General features: G+C 41.8%; 1 protein-coding gene across 2 annotated transcripts in view; it reads right to left on the reverse strand.

The window, feature by feature from the left end:
* Positions 1 to 2106: 2106 nt before the first annotated feature.
* Positions 2107 to 17871, reverse strand: part of KIF2C (kinesin family member 2C) — a 1469089-nt gene continuing 1453324 nt past the window's right edge. For both annotated transcript variants that reach the window (XM_078671750.1, XM_078671748.1), the window contains one exon: positions 2107 to 3635. In XM_078671750.1, coding sequence (XP_078527876.1) covers positions 3556 to 3635 — 80 coding nt within the window. In that variant the 3' untranslated portion in view covers positions 2107 to 3555. The remainder of the gene's footprint in view (positions 3636 to 17871) is intronic.

Here is a 17871-nt window from a genome sequence, read left to right on the forward strand (position 1 = left end):
GATGTCTGAGAGCGAGCATGCTTCTTCGACTTCTTATGGTGTCGCTTAGCGGAGTCTGAAGGCGAAGACCGAGTCCGAAGAGCGACTGTTCCGGTCCCGGAAGTAGTCCTGCGAATGGCCTATAGACCTCGAGCAGTTGTGAGAGGAGTGCCGGTCCTCCAGCAACTTCCGGCGCCGCTCTCGCAAGGCCTTCGGGGCCATGGCTCGACAGTCCCGACAATCCCTGGAGTCATGGTCTGTCTCTAGGCAGTAGTGGCAGACATCATGGGGGTCCGCCACCGACATATTACGGCAGCACGACCCACAAGACTTGAAGCCGGGCATCCCTACGTGCACCAGGAGACAATTGAGGAGACAAAAAAAAGTCTCAGAAAGTGGCCAAACAATGACCGAGGTACGTGCTCAATCCGGAGTTGCGCTTTCGGCGCAAAAAAAGAAAGAACTGACGTCAGTGCGCATGGGTGGCGCCTAAGTACACTCCGTGATGTCATCTCGGCGCCTACGACGCCAGCGACGGACGCGGAGCCACAGGACATCACCTACTGGCGCGCAGAGGTACTGCTAAGAAAAAACTTTCCAGATCCAGTCTGAAGCCTGGGGATATTCTAATGTAAGGAATCTATCACTAACGTGTCTCTTTCAGATACAGTGAGCAAGATCGCTACCTACTGGTACCTCACACCCCCTTGATTGCACAGAAGCAATCCAGCCTGAAAACCTGACTATTGGAAAAACGGCGGGTGTTTTGACACATTAACGGGATTGTCCCACCCTTACATCCTATTGGGGACGTGTCCTAGATGACAGACTAGCACTTTGACACACAGCTACCCAGCTTTCCAACACATGTCGTCCTGGGCCTACCCAACATGCTTACATTCCCACTCAAATTGCATAAGGGTAGACAAATGGGCATAGCCCGAGTGTGGCCTTGCAAAACATACTAGCTCACTGGGGCACAGACCGGATCCCTACTTTTCAGGGGTGGTTACACAGAATGTGGCATGTACTGGGTATTAAGTATCCCTTTCAATACAAGGAGACCGCCCCACCTTTCCAGACCTCTGATAACCATTTCTCTTTGCTGTGCACTTAACTACGGGAACTTACATGCCACAAGTACTTATGCCTCCTAAGACTACAGAGCCCCCTCCACCCACAACATTGCCTAGCTTAGAATGGATAGTTAGAACCGCTGGGGAGCTCCTGCTTTTCTGTCTTGGATTCACAAAAAAAAAGGCTTACTGAGGGGGGTTTGGGAGGGACCCAGGTGAGTTGAGGGTTATAATATTTTTCTGCTCATTTCTAAATGCTTTGATTCATATGGCCTATTTGTTTGGCATACTAGGCTTACCTTCAGATTTAGGTTTAAATATTTTTTATAATTGTCTGCAAGACCAGACACAATCCACTTCTTGTATCTGAACCTTGCTCTAGCAGACAGCCATACCTTTCGACTTTGTCCCGGCCATTAAAGACTGGATGCCTGCTATTGTCACTTTGATCTTTTAAGTGCTAGTTTACACTAAAAACGTAAAAAAATTCTTAACGCTGGTTCTACTGATTCGGTTTTTGTCATATTGGTGTCAAATTATTTATTAAAGTTTACTCTGTTTCTACATCGGTGTTGGATTTTTCTAGTGCTGTATTTTTACTTTATTACTGTTTGTAAGCTGCTTAAATACCTTACCCATTACCTCTAAGTTCAGCCAGTCTGCGTTTGTGCCAAGCTACCAGTGGGTTAAGCACAGGTTAGTTTATACAATTTTGGTGTAAACACAGACACGGATTGTGGTTGTTGCATGCAAGGGTTCTCACCCCGTACCCCAAAAGTTGGCAAAAATTAATGACCGGGGTAGCTCTTCGGATCCACGCTGTTGGCTCAGAATGAAAGGAATTGATGTCAGTGTACCAGTGTGGCACCTATGAAGGAACCTCAATACTTTAAACGCCGACGTTGAGCCAAGCGACGTCAGAGGTACTGTAAGATTTACTGGGTCCAGTTTGACGTCTGGGTAATTTTCCAAGGTGAGTAATCTGCGGTTAGAAGTCTCAATCAGAAGTACTAAAAAAAAAACCTACACACATTTCAAAGAGACAATTATACGTTGGAAATACATTTATTGAGTCAAACAAGGAAAGTTCTCACATAGGAAAACCAAATTCAGACAGTGCTTAATACAAAAATACAAACTGTACCACCAAAAAAGTAATGGCAGACAATTCTAAGGCTCACTTTCAAACCTTACAGATGTGTATTTAAAATAAAATCATGATGTGCTACAGCATGAATTTATATACCCAATATGTAGGACAGGTTATTGATTCAGTCACAAAGATGGTGCCTCTGAAATGAATGCCAATTTAGTCTAGCACAATCCACAGTGCTAAACATATATAAAGAGGGCTTGCTATTCTTGTTTTAAGTTAGCACTTTCTTGATTGCTACAAAATTAGGCATTACTTTCGTCCACCATTTAAAAAGCGGTCATACAGATTTTTTTTTTTTTTACATTTTGTCGCTATAAACTGGTGTATCTTAACAGTCACACCACAATTAATTAAAAAATCTACCATTTCTTCATGCACAGTAACTTTCACCAGACATACTCTACTCTGAAGGAACCCTTTCAACTGGGAGATAGCTGTTAGGCTTACATATTCATTTAGTTCTTGAGTCACCACAGCAAATTCCCTCCCCCACAATGACTATCCAGGTAAGAAGAAATATAACCTTTGTTGGTGTTGTGGGAGCAAGGGGAGGCTGGTAAGCTCCTCCATGCATCTAACAATGGCATCGGTTCTAGGGTGTCACTCAACTGTCCTGGTCCTTCCTCGTTGCTCAGCCTCAGGCCACAATCAGACTTTGAGGTTTGCACTTACCACCTTGAAATATTGTACACACTGTACTCTATTATAGAGACCCTTCAAGGAATACACCAGATAAATGTTTTCAACTACTAACAATTTAGACCGACTGTGCTGGACTGGAAAGATATGCGGAGCTCTGGGGGTAAGCATGTAAGTCACAGATTTACTTTTTGAGGCTGAAGAAATGACCAGTTGAGAAACATTCAAGAACTATTGAGCCGTTAATGATAGGCTTGGGAATAAAAAAGATTCCTTTTTCAAAGTTGTGCACAAGCTCCAAATAAGACAACCTTAAATAGATACTAAAATGTCCACTGCTTTCCCATATACAGTAAACCACAGATGACAGGCTGCAATGCTGCACTCCAAGAACTGATGAATGAATGTATCCTTTAGAAATAGTTGAAATGAAGTAGAGGAACCAAAGCTTCTTCAAATACCCAAATCTGGCCTGCTGTGCAAATTAAGATGTCACATGCTGAAATGTTCTTCAGGGTCCTCCATTTAGGCTTTATTTTGTTTTATTAAATACTTTTAAAAATACCTTGTTGTAGGTAACATGAAAAAATAGGAACAAAAAAATGTACAGGACATTACAGACAAAAAGGTCTCAAGAACTGAACTTCTGGGCAGTTGAAAAAAACAGATAGGAAGCAAAGTCTATGATGAATCCTTTATTATGAGTTATTGTTGCCTCCTCTTGGTGATTTGTTTGCTGGCCTGTTCCTCCAACTGCATAGCTAGGCGCAAGGCATTCACGCTTTCTGTGGAAGAAAATAACGGTTATATGGCAAAGTTCACAGAAGGACATATAACTATAACAGGAAAGAATTCAACTGTGGACATACTATGGCTTTGAGATTACCAAAATACGTTTTGTTACATAATATATATTTATTGATGTGTCCTACAATTTCAACAGCATGTTAAAAAATATATCACAATCCTTTGCAGAGCAAATCTCTGAACAGTTCTAACCGTGAAAGAAAAAGGGAAAGGGGGACTAAAAAAAAAGCGAGAACTTTCGTACGTGCATCACTATATCCAGCACACGTTTTTACATTGCTATCTGTTTAACATTTCTACCCATGTCTGGTGCATAATCAAATCTTTGTTTACCAAAAGTAAAAGTTACTTACCTTTGGCAACGTAATATCTGGTAGAGACAAAGTCAAGCCGCAGATTCATTAACTTTTGAGTGCTCCCCAGGCGCCAGTCTGGATCCAGAATTTTTCAGCAGTACCTCTGTGTGCTGGGGGACAGAGTCATAAGTCCCCTCCAGCGCACGGACGTTAGTTTCTTCTGTGAAAACGTCCGCGCCAGAACGCAGAGCCAGTATAGAAACTGGTTGGGGAAACAGTGTGCCAAAAAGATCTAAAATCTTTGAAACATTAATAAAGAAGAATCAAATGGTATGTTAATACCAGAAATGGAATTTAAAGAAAACCCCAAAAGAATCAACGAAGCACAGGGCTTCTTACAAAGCTAGTAAATATCTCATGCAAGGGAAAAAACCATTACACTCTGTAGACCATTCATCAATGGTAATGAATAGCTTGGTAATAGCAAGCAAAACCTATAAAAACAACACTCAGCTGTTTGTGGAATCACATCATTACGTGACATATTGAAATTGTCAATCCAAAGTATGATGATACCAAACAAAGACTTTCAAAGAAAGGACTAATTATTACTGTCCACTGGAGTCTAATCCAGTGTGAAAGAGAAAAACACCTCCCACCCTACCAACAACATCCATTTGGAAATGAACAGTAAGGCAACTTCTAAATAAAATCTACGTGGCCAGGCCAAGTGGCTTGTTGAGTCTCAACATAAGTTGAGATAGTGATCACCGGTAAATAAATCCAGTACTGAAAAAGGGTAGAACCCTTACCTCCTAGCTCGTTCGCAGAGTGGAAAGAATGGCAGGGAGTTAATGAATTTGCTACTAGACTGTGTCTCTACCAGATACTACTTTACCCAAGGCAAGTAACATTTACAGCTGATATATACATCTACCCACAGGTTCCTTAACCTTTAACCCTTTCGATGCTGATGCCGAGCCTGTCGTACGCTGATGACGAGCTGTAACGCGTTTTAAAAAAACGCAGCGCACAGCGGGAAAACCGCTAGCGCGCATGCGGTTAAATTAAATACCTTGGAGGCGGGTATGCTATCCCACCCCAACCAAATTCTCAAAAGGAAACAGCCAGTCATAACTAACAACTGAACACAAACATGTAGGAATAGCAGAACATGAGCTTGGCTCTTAATAGAATCCACAATCACTGTCACAGAATATATATGTAAATAGTAAACAACGCTACAGGCCTGAAGGAATCGGGCCTTGAGGAAAAAACCAACCATGTGACAGTTATCAGATATATCCCCTATCCCCCAAGGGGAAGGAACTCTATGACCAAAATAGGGCCAAAAGCAAGACAAAAGCCATATAGTCTGCATTGTTCACGACAAAAAAGAAAATCAGAGAAAGAACTGTCCTGATAAAATCCTGAAGAAGGACTCTCAGAACCCATTTCCCCCAAAGTAAAGATTTACAACAATGCTTCCTTGGTATAAACAATTTAGCTTGGACAAAATAGGCACTCCTATTCATCAATTGTATAACATCTTGCTACAAAGATGTATATACATATATATATACACATATATCTATATCTGAGGAAGGCAGCTGTGCCCGCTGAAACGAGTCTCTTTGCTGGGTCTAAGGAGGCTTATCTAATAAAAAGCCTTATCCCAAATAGCGTGTGTGTGTGTGTGTGAGAGAGAGAGTGAGAGAGTGAGATATATATATATATATATATATATATATATATATATATATATATATATATATATATATATATATATATATAGATACGCAACAAACCGCCACAAAGAGCGCAGTTCGCATAGCGGGTGCTGATGTCGAGGACAGGCTTGCCCTCGCAATAATTATTTCACCAAGGTTCCTTACTATAAGGAAAACACCGTACTCCAACAAAGTCGTTATTTCTAGATTTATTTTGTGCAATTAATCACCACCAACGTGTTTCAACCTGCAATAGGTCTTGCTCACGGTATGTGAGTCCATCATCACTTTCTTACTTTATAGGTTATCCCATTCATGACATTTAGGAGGCATTATGGAATATGTAGTCTTTTTAAATTTACCAGTCTCGAGGCTTTTAACTGATTTCTTCATCAGCCATGTTTATCATTTATTGTTCTTTTTTGTTTCAAGGTGGTACTATTTTACTGCCACATCACTGTTATGTAACTTTATTGACAAACAGGAACCACTGACTTCCATCACTCTTCTGGGGTGCCAGCATTCTTTATATTAAGTACATTGTTCTCTTTGTATGTATGTGCTCAGTACACCCTTTCCAATTTATTGGCAGTTTATCATTTCTACCCTTATTTCTAGAACCAAGTGCTCTTTTAATATGATTGTCAATTCTTTGTACCCTGCCCGGAATTCCAATTTTTCTTTTTTCTTTTTATTACTTTAGTTCATGTTTACATCAGTTCATTTTTTCCTCTCATGCTTTACAAATGACTACACAATTCTCCGTCCCCATTCATCCCGAATGGAATCTTAGTCCTGAACCTCATAATCATTGGCGATTCCAATCTGCGCAGTTTCAAAGTTCGGTTACCTCCTCCCTCACTTTTGGGTACAGTTGTTAAGCCAAAATATTTGATGTCTTTTTTCATTTTGTCCTCATGAGTCTTCAGATGTTTCCCAATAGCATAATTTGTATCTTAATTTTGTACGGCGCGTAGATGTTCCAATATTCTCTTCAACGTGCAAATAGTACTCCCTATATACCAAAGCAAGCAGTGGCATACAATCACATACACAACATACATTGATTTACAGGTGATTCTCTCTGTAATTTTGAAAGTTCTTCCCATGAAATCCTTCACCCCTTTCATGTGTATTCCACATTTACAAGCTTTGCATTTATTGCAATGCACGAATAGAGTTTGTTGATTCTGCAGCCAATTTGTTTTCTGTCTTTGTTGATGTCATATGGCTGTTTACCAATTTATCCCTTAGGGAGGGTGCTTTTCAGTTGGAGATGCCAGGTTTTTCACCAATTTTGTGTCCGAATCTTTCTTCAAGATGTTCCAGTGTTTCCTTAAGATGTTAATTATTTCATAGCCGTTTGCTGTAGGTGAGTACCACACGAATTGTAGTGTCTTCCACTTTTTTCTCCTTTTTTTCCAAGGTTTTAGCTCTTTGTACAGATCTTGCTCTCTCCTCTCCCATTTTGATATCCTTTCTTGGATAACCTCTTTCCTGGAATCAGGTTCCAGTTTCCTGGAAGTTTTTCTCCATTTGATCATAATCAGAGCAATTGCATCTCATACGCAGAAATTCCCCATATGGGATACTTTTCTTCAGTTGTGGCGGATGGAAACTTGTTCCATGCAAAATGCTGTTTGTTGGGGTGGGTTTCCTGTAAACTTGTTTTCAATTCATCATTCGCAATGTACACAGTTGCATCCAAAAATTGGATTTCTTCATTGCTGATGTTATAGGTGAATTGTGAGCCAATACCATTCAAGATGTTTATATATTCAACAAATTCCCTCTGGCTGCCACTCCAGATAATGAATAGGTTGTCTATGAACCGCAGCCAAATCTGTTTTGGCAGTGTATTCTTCATTCTCGTCTCTCCAAGCTACTAGTTTTTCCCACCAACCCATGGTGAGGTTGGCGTAGCTTGGAGAGAACAAAACTCCCATTGCGGTTCCGCACATCTGGGAGTAGATCTGGCCATTGAAGATGAAGACATTGTTGCGAAGACATAACTCTCCCATCTCCAGAAGCATTCTAGTGTGTTTCAGTTGTTGGATATTTCGTTGTTTTAGGAAGTATCCAATGGCTTGTAGTCCCACCTCATGATTGATAGAGGTATATAAAGAAACTACATCGATTGTAGCTAAAAAGAAACTCTTCTGCCAGCCAGTGTTGGAAAGGATTCTTAAAAAGTCTCCCGTATCTTGTATATACGATGTTAGGTTCGTGACTATTGGTGCCAAAAAGAAGTCTACAAAGTCCGATAAATTCTCATATAGAGAATTGCAACTTGACATAATGGGTCTAGCTGGAGGATTGATTAGTGTCTTGTGTACTTTTGGCAGAAAGTACATCGTGGGTATCATAGGGCTATCATTTTTCAAGAACATTTATTAGCGTTCTATAATCTCTCATAAAAGTGCGTTTTTTCTATCTCAAATCGAGTCTGCCCAAAACTCCGCCAAAAAGTTGTTTCAAGTGGTTACTACTCTTTCAACGCCTCCAGTAGCCCCCTCAATGGAGTCATCTCAAGAGCTATGTGACTCCTTAACCGACTACTTTGCCACCAAGGTCACTAATATATTCTCGTCCTTTTCCTCTTTATCCGAAACAGAAGGACCTTCCCCTCGGTCCACACCTACCCCTTCCACTCCATCCTTTCCCCTCTTTCTCCCCGCCACGGCAGAAACCATCAGCAGATATGTGTCTACTATCAGATCAGGCTCCCCTTTAGATCCCTGCCAACCCTCGGTATTAAATCGCCTCCTTGACGCCATTACCTTACCTCTTAAAGACATCTGCAACTCCATGTTCCACACCGGGGTCTAGTTGGAGATATGGAAAAGAGCAGTGATTAAACCCCTATTAAAAAACCCATCTTCGGACCCCTCGCAGTTAGCAAACTATAGACCCATAGCTTGCCTCCCTTTTCCTGCCAAGATCTTTGAATCCCTTATGAACCATCAGCTCTCGGAATAGGTCAACCAACATAATTTACTGGACGACACCCAGTTTGGGTTCAGGCAGGGCCATGGTACCGAAACGGCACTAATAAAATCAGCAGATGAAATCAGGACAATATTAGACCAAGGTGGGGCGGCGGTCCTCATACTGTTGGACCTATCTGCCGCATTTGACACGGTCGATCATTCCATCTTGATCGACCGTGTCTCCGCCTTGGGGGTCAACCACCGAGCCAAGGATCTTTTAGCCTCCTTCCTTGCCAACCGCACACAATCAGTTAAACTGGGCACATTCTACTCACCTACCTTCACCTTGCGGAGTACCCCAGGGATCATCGCTAAGTCCGACACTATTTAACATCTATGTGTCGGACTTGGCGAGGGTCATAAAATCTCATGGCCTGAGTTTAACCACCTATGCAGATGACACCCAACTGGTGTTGGCCGTGCACAAGGATGGGGTAGCGGTCGCCTCGAGATTCCAGGATGGCATGCGAGCCATCAGCCACTGGATGTCGAGGAACTGCCTAAAGTTAAACTCTGATAAGACTGAGGTCATGATCTTTGGCAACCTCTCCCCGGGATGGTCTGACAACTGGTGGCCAAACGATATGGGCCCCCCTTCAGAACCAGTCACCAAGGTCAGAAACCTTGGAGTCATATTTGACGATAAATTGACATTCCACCATCATGTCAATACAGTGGTCTCCTCTTCCTTCCTGGTTCTAAGGAAAATCAAAAAGCTACTTCCATACCTACCAGCAGATGCAGGCAAAACTCTTATTTCTACCCTGGTCTTTTCCAAATTGGAATACTGTAACTCTCTCCTGCTTAACGCCCTGGAACAGGTCCTAAATAAATTACAGTCCATCCAAAATGCTGCAGCCAGGGTTTTACTTTCCACCCCCAAGCATCACTCAATTGCTGCAGGAATCCAGCAATTGCACTGGCTGCGCGTCAGATGCCGTATCAAATTTAAGGCGCTTTGCACCGCCTATAAGGCAATGCACAACTCAGGACCCCATTACTTAAGGAAAGCTTTTGTAACCTACACCCCCAACAGACCCCTCCGCTCATCTCTGACCTGTCTCCTACCAGTTCCTCGCACCAGGACAGCTTCCTGGGGAGACAGACGATTTCAAGTGGCCACGGCGAGACTCTGGAACACCCTCCCTTTCTCCATCAAGACCAGCCCTACTCTTATCATTTTTCGAAAACAATTGAAGACCTGGCTTTTTGACCAATGACCTCCTTCAGTGTACCGTATGTCCTTTGTTAATCCTAGGCGCCGAGACACCTGCGGGTATTTGCGCGCCATACAAATCTAAAAAACATAAACAAACATAATGTTGCCTCTTCTTCTGTAAGTAGCCCCATATCATACCAACCTTTGATTCTTCTTTCCAGATCTATTGTAAGATTGATTGGATTTGCAGACAATTTCAGTTAGTTCTTATCGACTATTTGTCTCATAGCCTCTTTTATGTAGTCTGATTTGTACTGAATGACCACATTGCCACCTCTTTCACTTAGATTTTCCTTTTTGTTGTGATCTACCCTCTGTAATGTTTCTAGATCACTCACCACCAGGTCGTGAAATGTATCAATCTTATTGCCTGGGCTCAGGATTGGACAAAACTTGGCTTTTGGTTTGAACCCACTTGGTTCTCAGCGTTTGTGGTCATTTAGTTCTGCCATGGCTTGTGACTTATTTTTTCATTTTCTGTCAGTAGCTCATGGACCACTCTTAGAGCAGGTAAGTCTATTAATGCCAATTCAGATCTTTCTGGTGTTTCTTTTGCCCTTTTGGCTTTTCAGTTGTCAAATTTGCGGAAGAATTTGGCCAGTTTCAGTTGACAAATCTATAGATGTCAATTCGAGTAGCTACATGATTGTAGTGCTGTTCCTGACAGAATGTCAGTCCTTTATTCAAAACATTGCGTTCGTGGAGATTTAGTTCTTAATCTGACAGAATGGGATAACCTATAAAGTAAGAAAGTGATGATGGACTCACATACCGCGAGCAAGACCTATTGCAGGTTTAAACACGTTGATGTTGGGCAGTGGTGATTAATTGCACAAAATAAATCCAGAAATAACGACTTTGTTGGAGTGTGGTGTTTTCCTTATAGTAAGGAACCGTGGCGAAATAAAATATATATATATATATATATATATATATATATATATATATATATATATATATATATATATATATATATATATATATACACACATATGTACATGTATCACATCTACCCCCGCTGACATTTGGTCTGCAGCACGTCGGTGGAGGAGGTGAGGGGACTCGAGGGAACACTTTGCGGGCATTTCAAGGATTCACCATTTGGGCTCCCTTAACTGCAAATCCTACATTTCGCCCACCCCAGTGGGTTTTCATTCCTATCACCACCTACCTGGGATCTGACCTGTGCATTCTGGGTGTTGCAGTTCAGCGCTACACGGTAGGCTGCAACAGGTGGTGCATCATCTACATAGGGGGCGGAGCCGACTTTCTTCAACAAAGGGAGCGGTAGGATTCAACATGATGCTAATTTGGAAGCTGCTGTGAACACCTTTGGGCGCTGAGGAAGGCATTAAAAGCCGAAATGCATTCGCCATTATTTGCCATTAAAGCTGCTTCCTTGCTGTTTCCCCCGATGTGGCCTCTGCTCTCTTTTGTGTGTGAAGAGAGATTACAGACATATATATATGTATATATATATATATATATATATATATATATATATATATATATATATATATATATCTTTTTTTTTCTCCAAATGCCCAAAAGCTTCGAACTCACTCCAGCAGATGTCCCCTTGTGGTATTTAAACATGGAGACTAGCCTCGGCATGTTAGGGAACTTTATTACATATGCCTATGCTTTGAGGCAGCAGCCTCTTCTTCCTGGGCAGCTGCTAAAACATGGCAAAGAGGTTTCCTCGTTGCTTGCACCTTTATGTAACCCCCAGTGGGCCACGCTCATGGCGCTGAACTCACTGGTGCATGCAGGGGCATGTGGCCCTAGGAAAACCATTAATCTCCCATAGTGCGTTCCGTACCAATGTTTGTTTGTTGCAGCATTCACTTCAATTAAAACACCCTCAGTGGGCCCCACGATGCCAGGTAAGTCCATTAAGAAAACAAGTTACTTACCTGTAACTTTGGTTCCCCAGTATTGGTAACTTTCATAGATTCCCATGCTTTGTATCATTCCCCGTCGTCGGAATGGGAGCCTCGGTAGTATAAAAAACCATAGAAACAAAAGAGAAACCTAGGCCTAGGCCTTATCTCATTTTGTATTCTATCCACCTCTTTTTGTGAAAAAGAGACCAAACTTTTGCCAGAACCAATCAGAGCAGCCTCACCCTCTAGAACCTTCCTGAGAGAGCTCAGAGCCTCAGATTTTCGTAGCCGTTGTGCAAACAGCCACTAACTCTGTAAAAGGATGAGCTTTCCCAGGGGAGGTGGGCGGGCGCATGGGAATCTATGAAAGTTACCAATACTGGGGAACCAAAGTTACAGGTAAGTAACTTGTTTTCTTGCCCCAGTATTGGAACTTTCCTAGATTCCCATGCTTTGTATCAGAATAGCTAGCAGTACAGCACCATGAACACATTTTGTAAATACATGGCATCACATAACCATAGAAAAATACATAAAGTACAGTAAAAACAAACAAAATGTGCTCACCAGGATGGAGGGATCGTAGGGAAAGCTCACCTCTCAATGAAACAGATTACGCAGGACTGCCTTTTTTTTAGGCCAGGACAGGCGGAATACCCTGAGATCCTACACAAAAAACAGTCAAGAAAATGTAGGGCAAACTACAGGCGCCGCCAGAGGTCGCGGATGGCAAAAAAGAGGAACACAGAAGAAAAGAGGTGGGGGATCCGGACGGACCAATGCCCCACAACAGGAATAAAACCAGCCTCTAATCGCACAATTGTTAACCTTACTCATTTGAAACTCAGTGAAAAGGAGGAAAATATACTGAAACTTGGCTTGTCATATGCACCCCCCTGCGACTTTGATTATGCAAATACCAGATGTAACGTCTATAAGGCAGTCAGAAAATTGAAGTTGCGAAAATTTTATGCCTTAAAAAATAAAGATGGAGTGACGTCAAATGTGGAAATTCAGCAACCTGAGGCATCACAAGGAACACGCATCATAAGTGAACTTTGGGAAACAGAAGGAATGGGTTATGAAGCAGCCCACAGCCCCAATATAACTAACAAAGGGATGGATGAAAGTGGGAATAGAACATCAACAACGACAGATTTTAGGGCACCTTCTACCTTCTATCCCATCCTTCTACGAGACAATATTGATATTTTCCAAGAAAATGTGGTTACAGATCTGAAAAAGTTGCAGGTAAAAATTGGGAGCAGGAAACGCAGATATTCAGCCCAGCAACAGCAATACAAAGCATTGACAGAGAAACTAAACAAGGAAAAAAATGTTGTAATTAGGAGCAGTGACAAAGGGGGCAATGTGGTCCTTATGACCAAAGTCAACTATGATAAAGAGGCCTACAACCAACTTAATGATGGTGATTGTTATGAAAAAATCAACAACCGTGAACTCCTGACCATCAAGGAAGAGTATCATCGAAGACTATGTAAGTGGCGATCAGCCAAACTCATTACTGACAATGAATTTGATTATCTAAAGATTGAGCACCCTGTAACACCGATATTGTATTTTTTACCTAAAATACATAAAGACCCCATCCACCCACCAGGAAGGCCAATAATATCAGCGAGGGGGAGCCTTCTTGAACATACCTCAATCTATATAGATCACTTCATACAAGGTTATGTTCAAAAATTGGGGTCTTACATACGTGACACAGGGGACTTTCTTGTTAAGATCAAGGATGTACAGATTCAGGAAGGGGATTGGCTAATTGCCCTTGATGTAATGGCGTTGTATACTAGTATAATGCATAGTGATGGTCTTGAGGCAGTACGGTATTACTTAACAAGAAGGGAACCAGGCAATGAGAAACACAGCAAAATGCTGTTAGACATGTTGGAGTTCTGTTTGTCGAACAACGTGTTTCTGTTCAACTCTCAGTTGTACCGCCAAAAACAGGGGGTGGCAATGGGGGCCAGTTTCTCTCCAAGCTACGCATGTTTGCACATGGGGGCTTGGGAGGAACTGGTCCTAGGGCTTGGTTTCCGGCACATCATTAGGAACAACTTAGTGGCATGGTTCCGCTTCATTGACGACTTGTTCGTCATTTGGAGAGGGAGCCAGGAAGAGGCCCTCAAATTCATTGAGGATATTAATGACAATCCCCTAAATCTTAGATTCACTGCAACACTCAGTCAAGAAGCAATTACTTTTTTAGATGCTGAGCTCTACGTCAATGGGTGTCATTTGGAATCCAGGGTACACAGAAAAAAGACTGCGGGCAACAGCATTTTACATGCTGCCAGCGCGCACCCAATTCACCTCATCTCTAGTATTCCATATGGGGAAATGCTGCGGTTAAGACGCATATGCAGCAACCCAGTGGAACTAGAACAGGCACAAGAGGAAAGCAGGGAGAGATTCCTGGAAAGAGGATACTCCGCAAAAGTGATAGACAGGGCTATACAGAAATCCATACTAATGGGGAGAGAGGAGCTCCTAATTAGAAAAGCGGATAGAGAGCTGTCTAGTCAGGCCAAAACTAAGTCAACCACAGTTGAGCCAGAATGCTTCAGATTAATAACAGGATTCACTAAACAACATCAACAAATCAAGAAAATAGTGAATAAACATTGGCCCATTGTGCTGAGGGATAATGTCATAGGTGAGAGCTTACCAAAGACAATCTCTTTAACTTACAGCAAAGCCCCCTCTTTAAGGGACCATATAGTTCAAACCAACCCAGATCCCTTTACGAAAACGGAGTGGTGGCAAAGAAATAAGGGGTTCTATAACTGTAAAATCTGTAAAGCGTGTACCCATGGTGAAAACACAAAAACCTATAGGGATGGATTCACAGGAAAGGAACATATGATAAATCAAGTGTTAACATGCAAGACAGAATACGCTGTATATGTTTTGCGCTGTCCCTGTGGCCTGCAGTATGTGGGCAGCACCAGGAATGCTGTCCATAAACGCATCTTGCAACATTTGCGAGCAATTACGAATATGGACAGCACGTATCCTGTTGCGCGCCATCTTAAGGACCACCACCAAAGCAACAATAGTGGTTTAAAATACTGGGTGATTGACTCTGTCATCAATACAAAAAGAGGCGGAGACAGGGAGACCAGGCTTAGAAAACTAGAAACCAAATACATCCTCCTGCTTAATACCAAGGTGCCTCAGGGGTTAAATGTGACTGAAGATCTCCACACATGCTTGCTCTAGATAACTGAGGATATTAGGACTGTGGGCTCTCCTCCACGTGGATGTTGTCCAGGGCCTCACCCGGCTGGGAGAGAACTGGGACGGATCCCGTGGGGGCTGCGAGCGGTCACAGTCCTCAAGAATTATCATTGAAGAAATTATTGCTGCTATTTGAACATAATGTTAGTCCATTTATTATTATTTTTCACTGTGCACGGTTTTTTTGCAACCAGGTTAAGAACCATTGAAGTTTAATGAAATTGTAGGTTCTCACCCATTAGGTTGTTTGTCTATTTGTAAATTTTTGATTGGTTTGGGTTTCGGGTTTCGGGCTTCTTGTTTGCCTGCCTTTTTTATTTTTAAACTCTTTCTAGCACCAAAAAAATTCCTTTTCGAAAATAACATGGGAAACTAGTTGCATTCACACAGGATATATATATGGAATTGTTTGACTTTTTGTAAATAATAACTTACCCGTAATGTATTGGAAGCCCTGTTAAACCAGCTTACAAGAAATATAGTAGGGGTAAAAATGTAATCCCTTCTCTCTTTTTAAGTGATTGTATTATACCTAATCATATACTGTATATAAATGAACTGGATCAGGAACTTGGTTTTTTGTAGTATGCGTATTTGCACTATGCTATATTTGCACGTAATGATGCACTTTATAAAGCACAGTTTGCACTTTAAAACAAAGCACTTAGCACTTTATAGTAATTGAACTATTTCACCGAGGTACCTGAAGCCGGTAGAGAAACTGAAGATCATGTCTGTAAATATACATTTGTAATGATTAGGGGGTCATCATTGGTGTATATATTTACTTGTAAATAGGACTTTTTAGACGGGGGTGATCAGTCAAGATGTGTATTTTACAATAATAACGCTCTTTTCTTTTTCATGTCTTCTCTCATAGTCATTCAATTTAATGTAATCCAGATTTTATTCTGTTAATATGAGATGGTTTTTAATGTATTTTACATTTATTCAAGAAACATATTGATGCAATATAAATGTTGTATGCGATGCAAAGTATTTCTTCCATGTTTATTACGAAGTTTGCACAGGTGACTTCAGTTAATCACTTGCTATCACTTTAAAAGGTGTACCTAATGAAGTAAACGCTGTCATGTGATCAAGGCTCCGCTGAGCCGAAACGTCGGTGACTCTTTCTGCCGAATAAAACTTTATACACCTCGAGGTCCGTGTCCGGAGTCTGCTTGCTGTGTTGCACGAGCGCGCGAGTTTGGAGACAAACGGTGTACAGGATATATATATATATATATATATATATATATATATATATATATATATATATATATACATATACATACACACATATGTACATGTATCACATCTACCCCCGCTGACATTTGGTCTGCAGCACGTCGGTGGAGGAGGTGAGGGGACTCGAGGGAACACTTTGCGGGCATTTCAAGGATTCACCATTTGGGCTCCCTTAACTGCAAATCCTACATTTCGCCCACCCCAGTGGGTTTTCATTCCTATCACCACCTACCTGGGATCTGACCTGTGCATTCTGGGTGTTGCAGTTCAGCGCTACACGGTAGGCTGCAACAGGTGGTGCATCATCTACATAGGGGGCGGAGCCGACTTTCTTCAACAAAGGGAGCGGTAGGATTCAACATGATGCTAATTTGGAAGCTGCTGTGAACACCTTTGGGCGCTGAGGAAGGCATTAAAAGCCGAAATGCATTCGCCATTATTTGCCATTAAAGCTGCTTCCTTGCTGTTTCCCCCGATGTGGCCTCTGCTCTCTTTTGTGTGTGAAGAGAGATTACAGACATATATATATGTATATATATATATATATATATATATATATATATATATATATATATATATATATCTTTTTTTTTCTCCAAATGCCCAAAAGCTTCGAACTCACTCCAGCAGATGTCCCCTTGTGGTATTTAAACATGGAGACTAGCCTCGGCATGTTAGGGAACTTTATTACATATGCCTATGCTTTGAGGCAGCAGCCTCTTCTTCCTGGGCAGCTGCTAAAACATGGCAAAGAGGTTTCCTCGTTGCTTGCACCTTTATGTAACCCCCAGTGGGCCACGCTCATGGCGCTGAACTCACTGGTGCATGCAGGGGCATGTGGCCCTAGGAAAACCATTAATCTCCCATAGTGCGTTCCGTACCAATGTTTGTTTGTTGCAGCATTCACTTCAATTAAAACACCCTCAGTGGGCCCCACGATGCCAGGTAAGTCCATTAAGAAAACAAGTTACTTACCTGTAACTTTGGTTCCCCAGTATTGGTAACTTTCATAGATTCCCATGCTTTGTATCATTCCCCGTCGTCGGAATGGGAGCCTCGGTAGTATAAAAAACCATAGAAACAAAAGAGAAACCTAGGCCTAGGCCTTATCTCATTTTGTATTCTATCCACCTCTTTTTGTGAAAAAGAGACCAAACTTTTGCCAGAACCAATCAGAGCAGCCTCACCCTCTAGAACCTTCCTGAGAGAGCTCAGAGCCTCAGATTTTCGTAGCCGTTGTGCAAACAGCCACTAACTCTGTAAAAGGATGAGCTTTCCCAGGGGAGGTGGGCGGGCGCATGGGAATCTATGAAAGTTACCAATACTGGGGAACCAAAGTTACAGGTAAGTAACTTGTTTTCTTGCCCCAGTATTGGAACTTTCCTAGATTCCCATGCTTTGTATCAGAATAGCTAGCAGTACAGCACCATGAACACATTTTGTAAATACATGGCATCACATAACCATAGAAAAATACATAAAGTACAGTAAAAACAAACAAAATGTGCTCACCAGGATGGAGGGATCGTAGGGAAAGCTCACCTCTCAATGAAACAGATTACGCAGGACTGCCTTTTT

Source organism: Lissotriton helveticus, chromosome 1_2, assembly GCF_964261635.1.
Source record: "Lissotriton helveticus chromosome 1_2, aLisHel1.1, whole genome shotgun sequence".
Taxonomy (NCBI): Eukaryota; Metazoa; Chordata; class Amphibia; order Caudata; family Salamandridae; genus Lissotriton; species Lissotriton helveticus.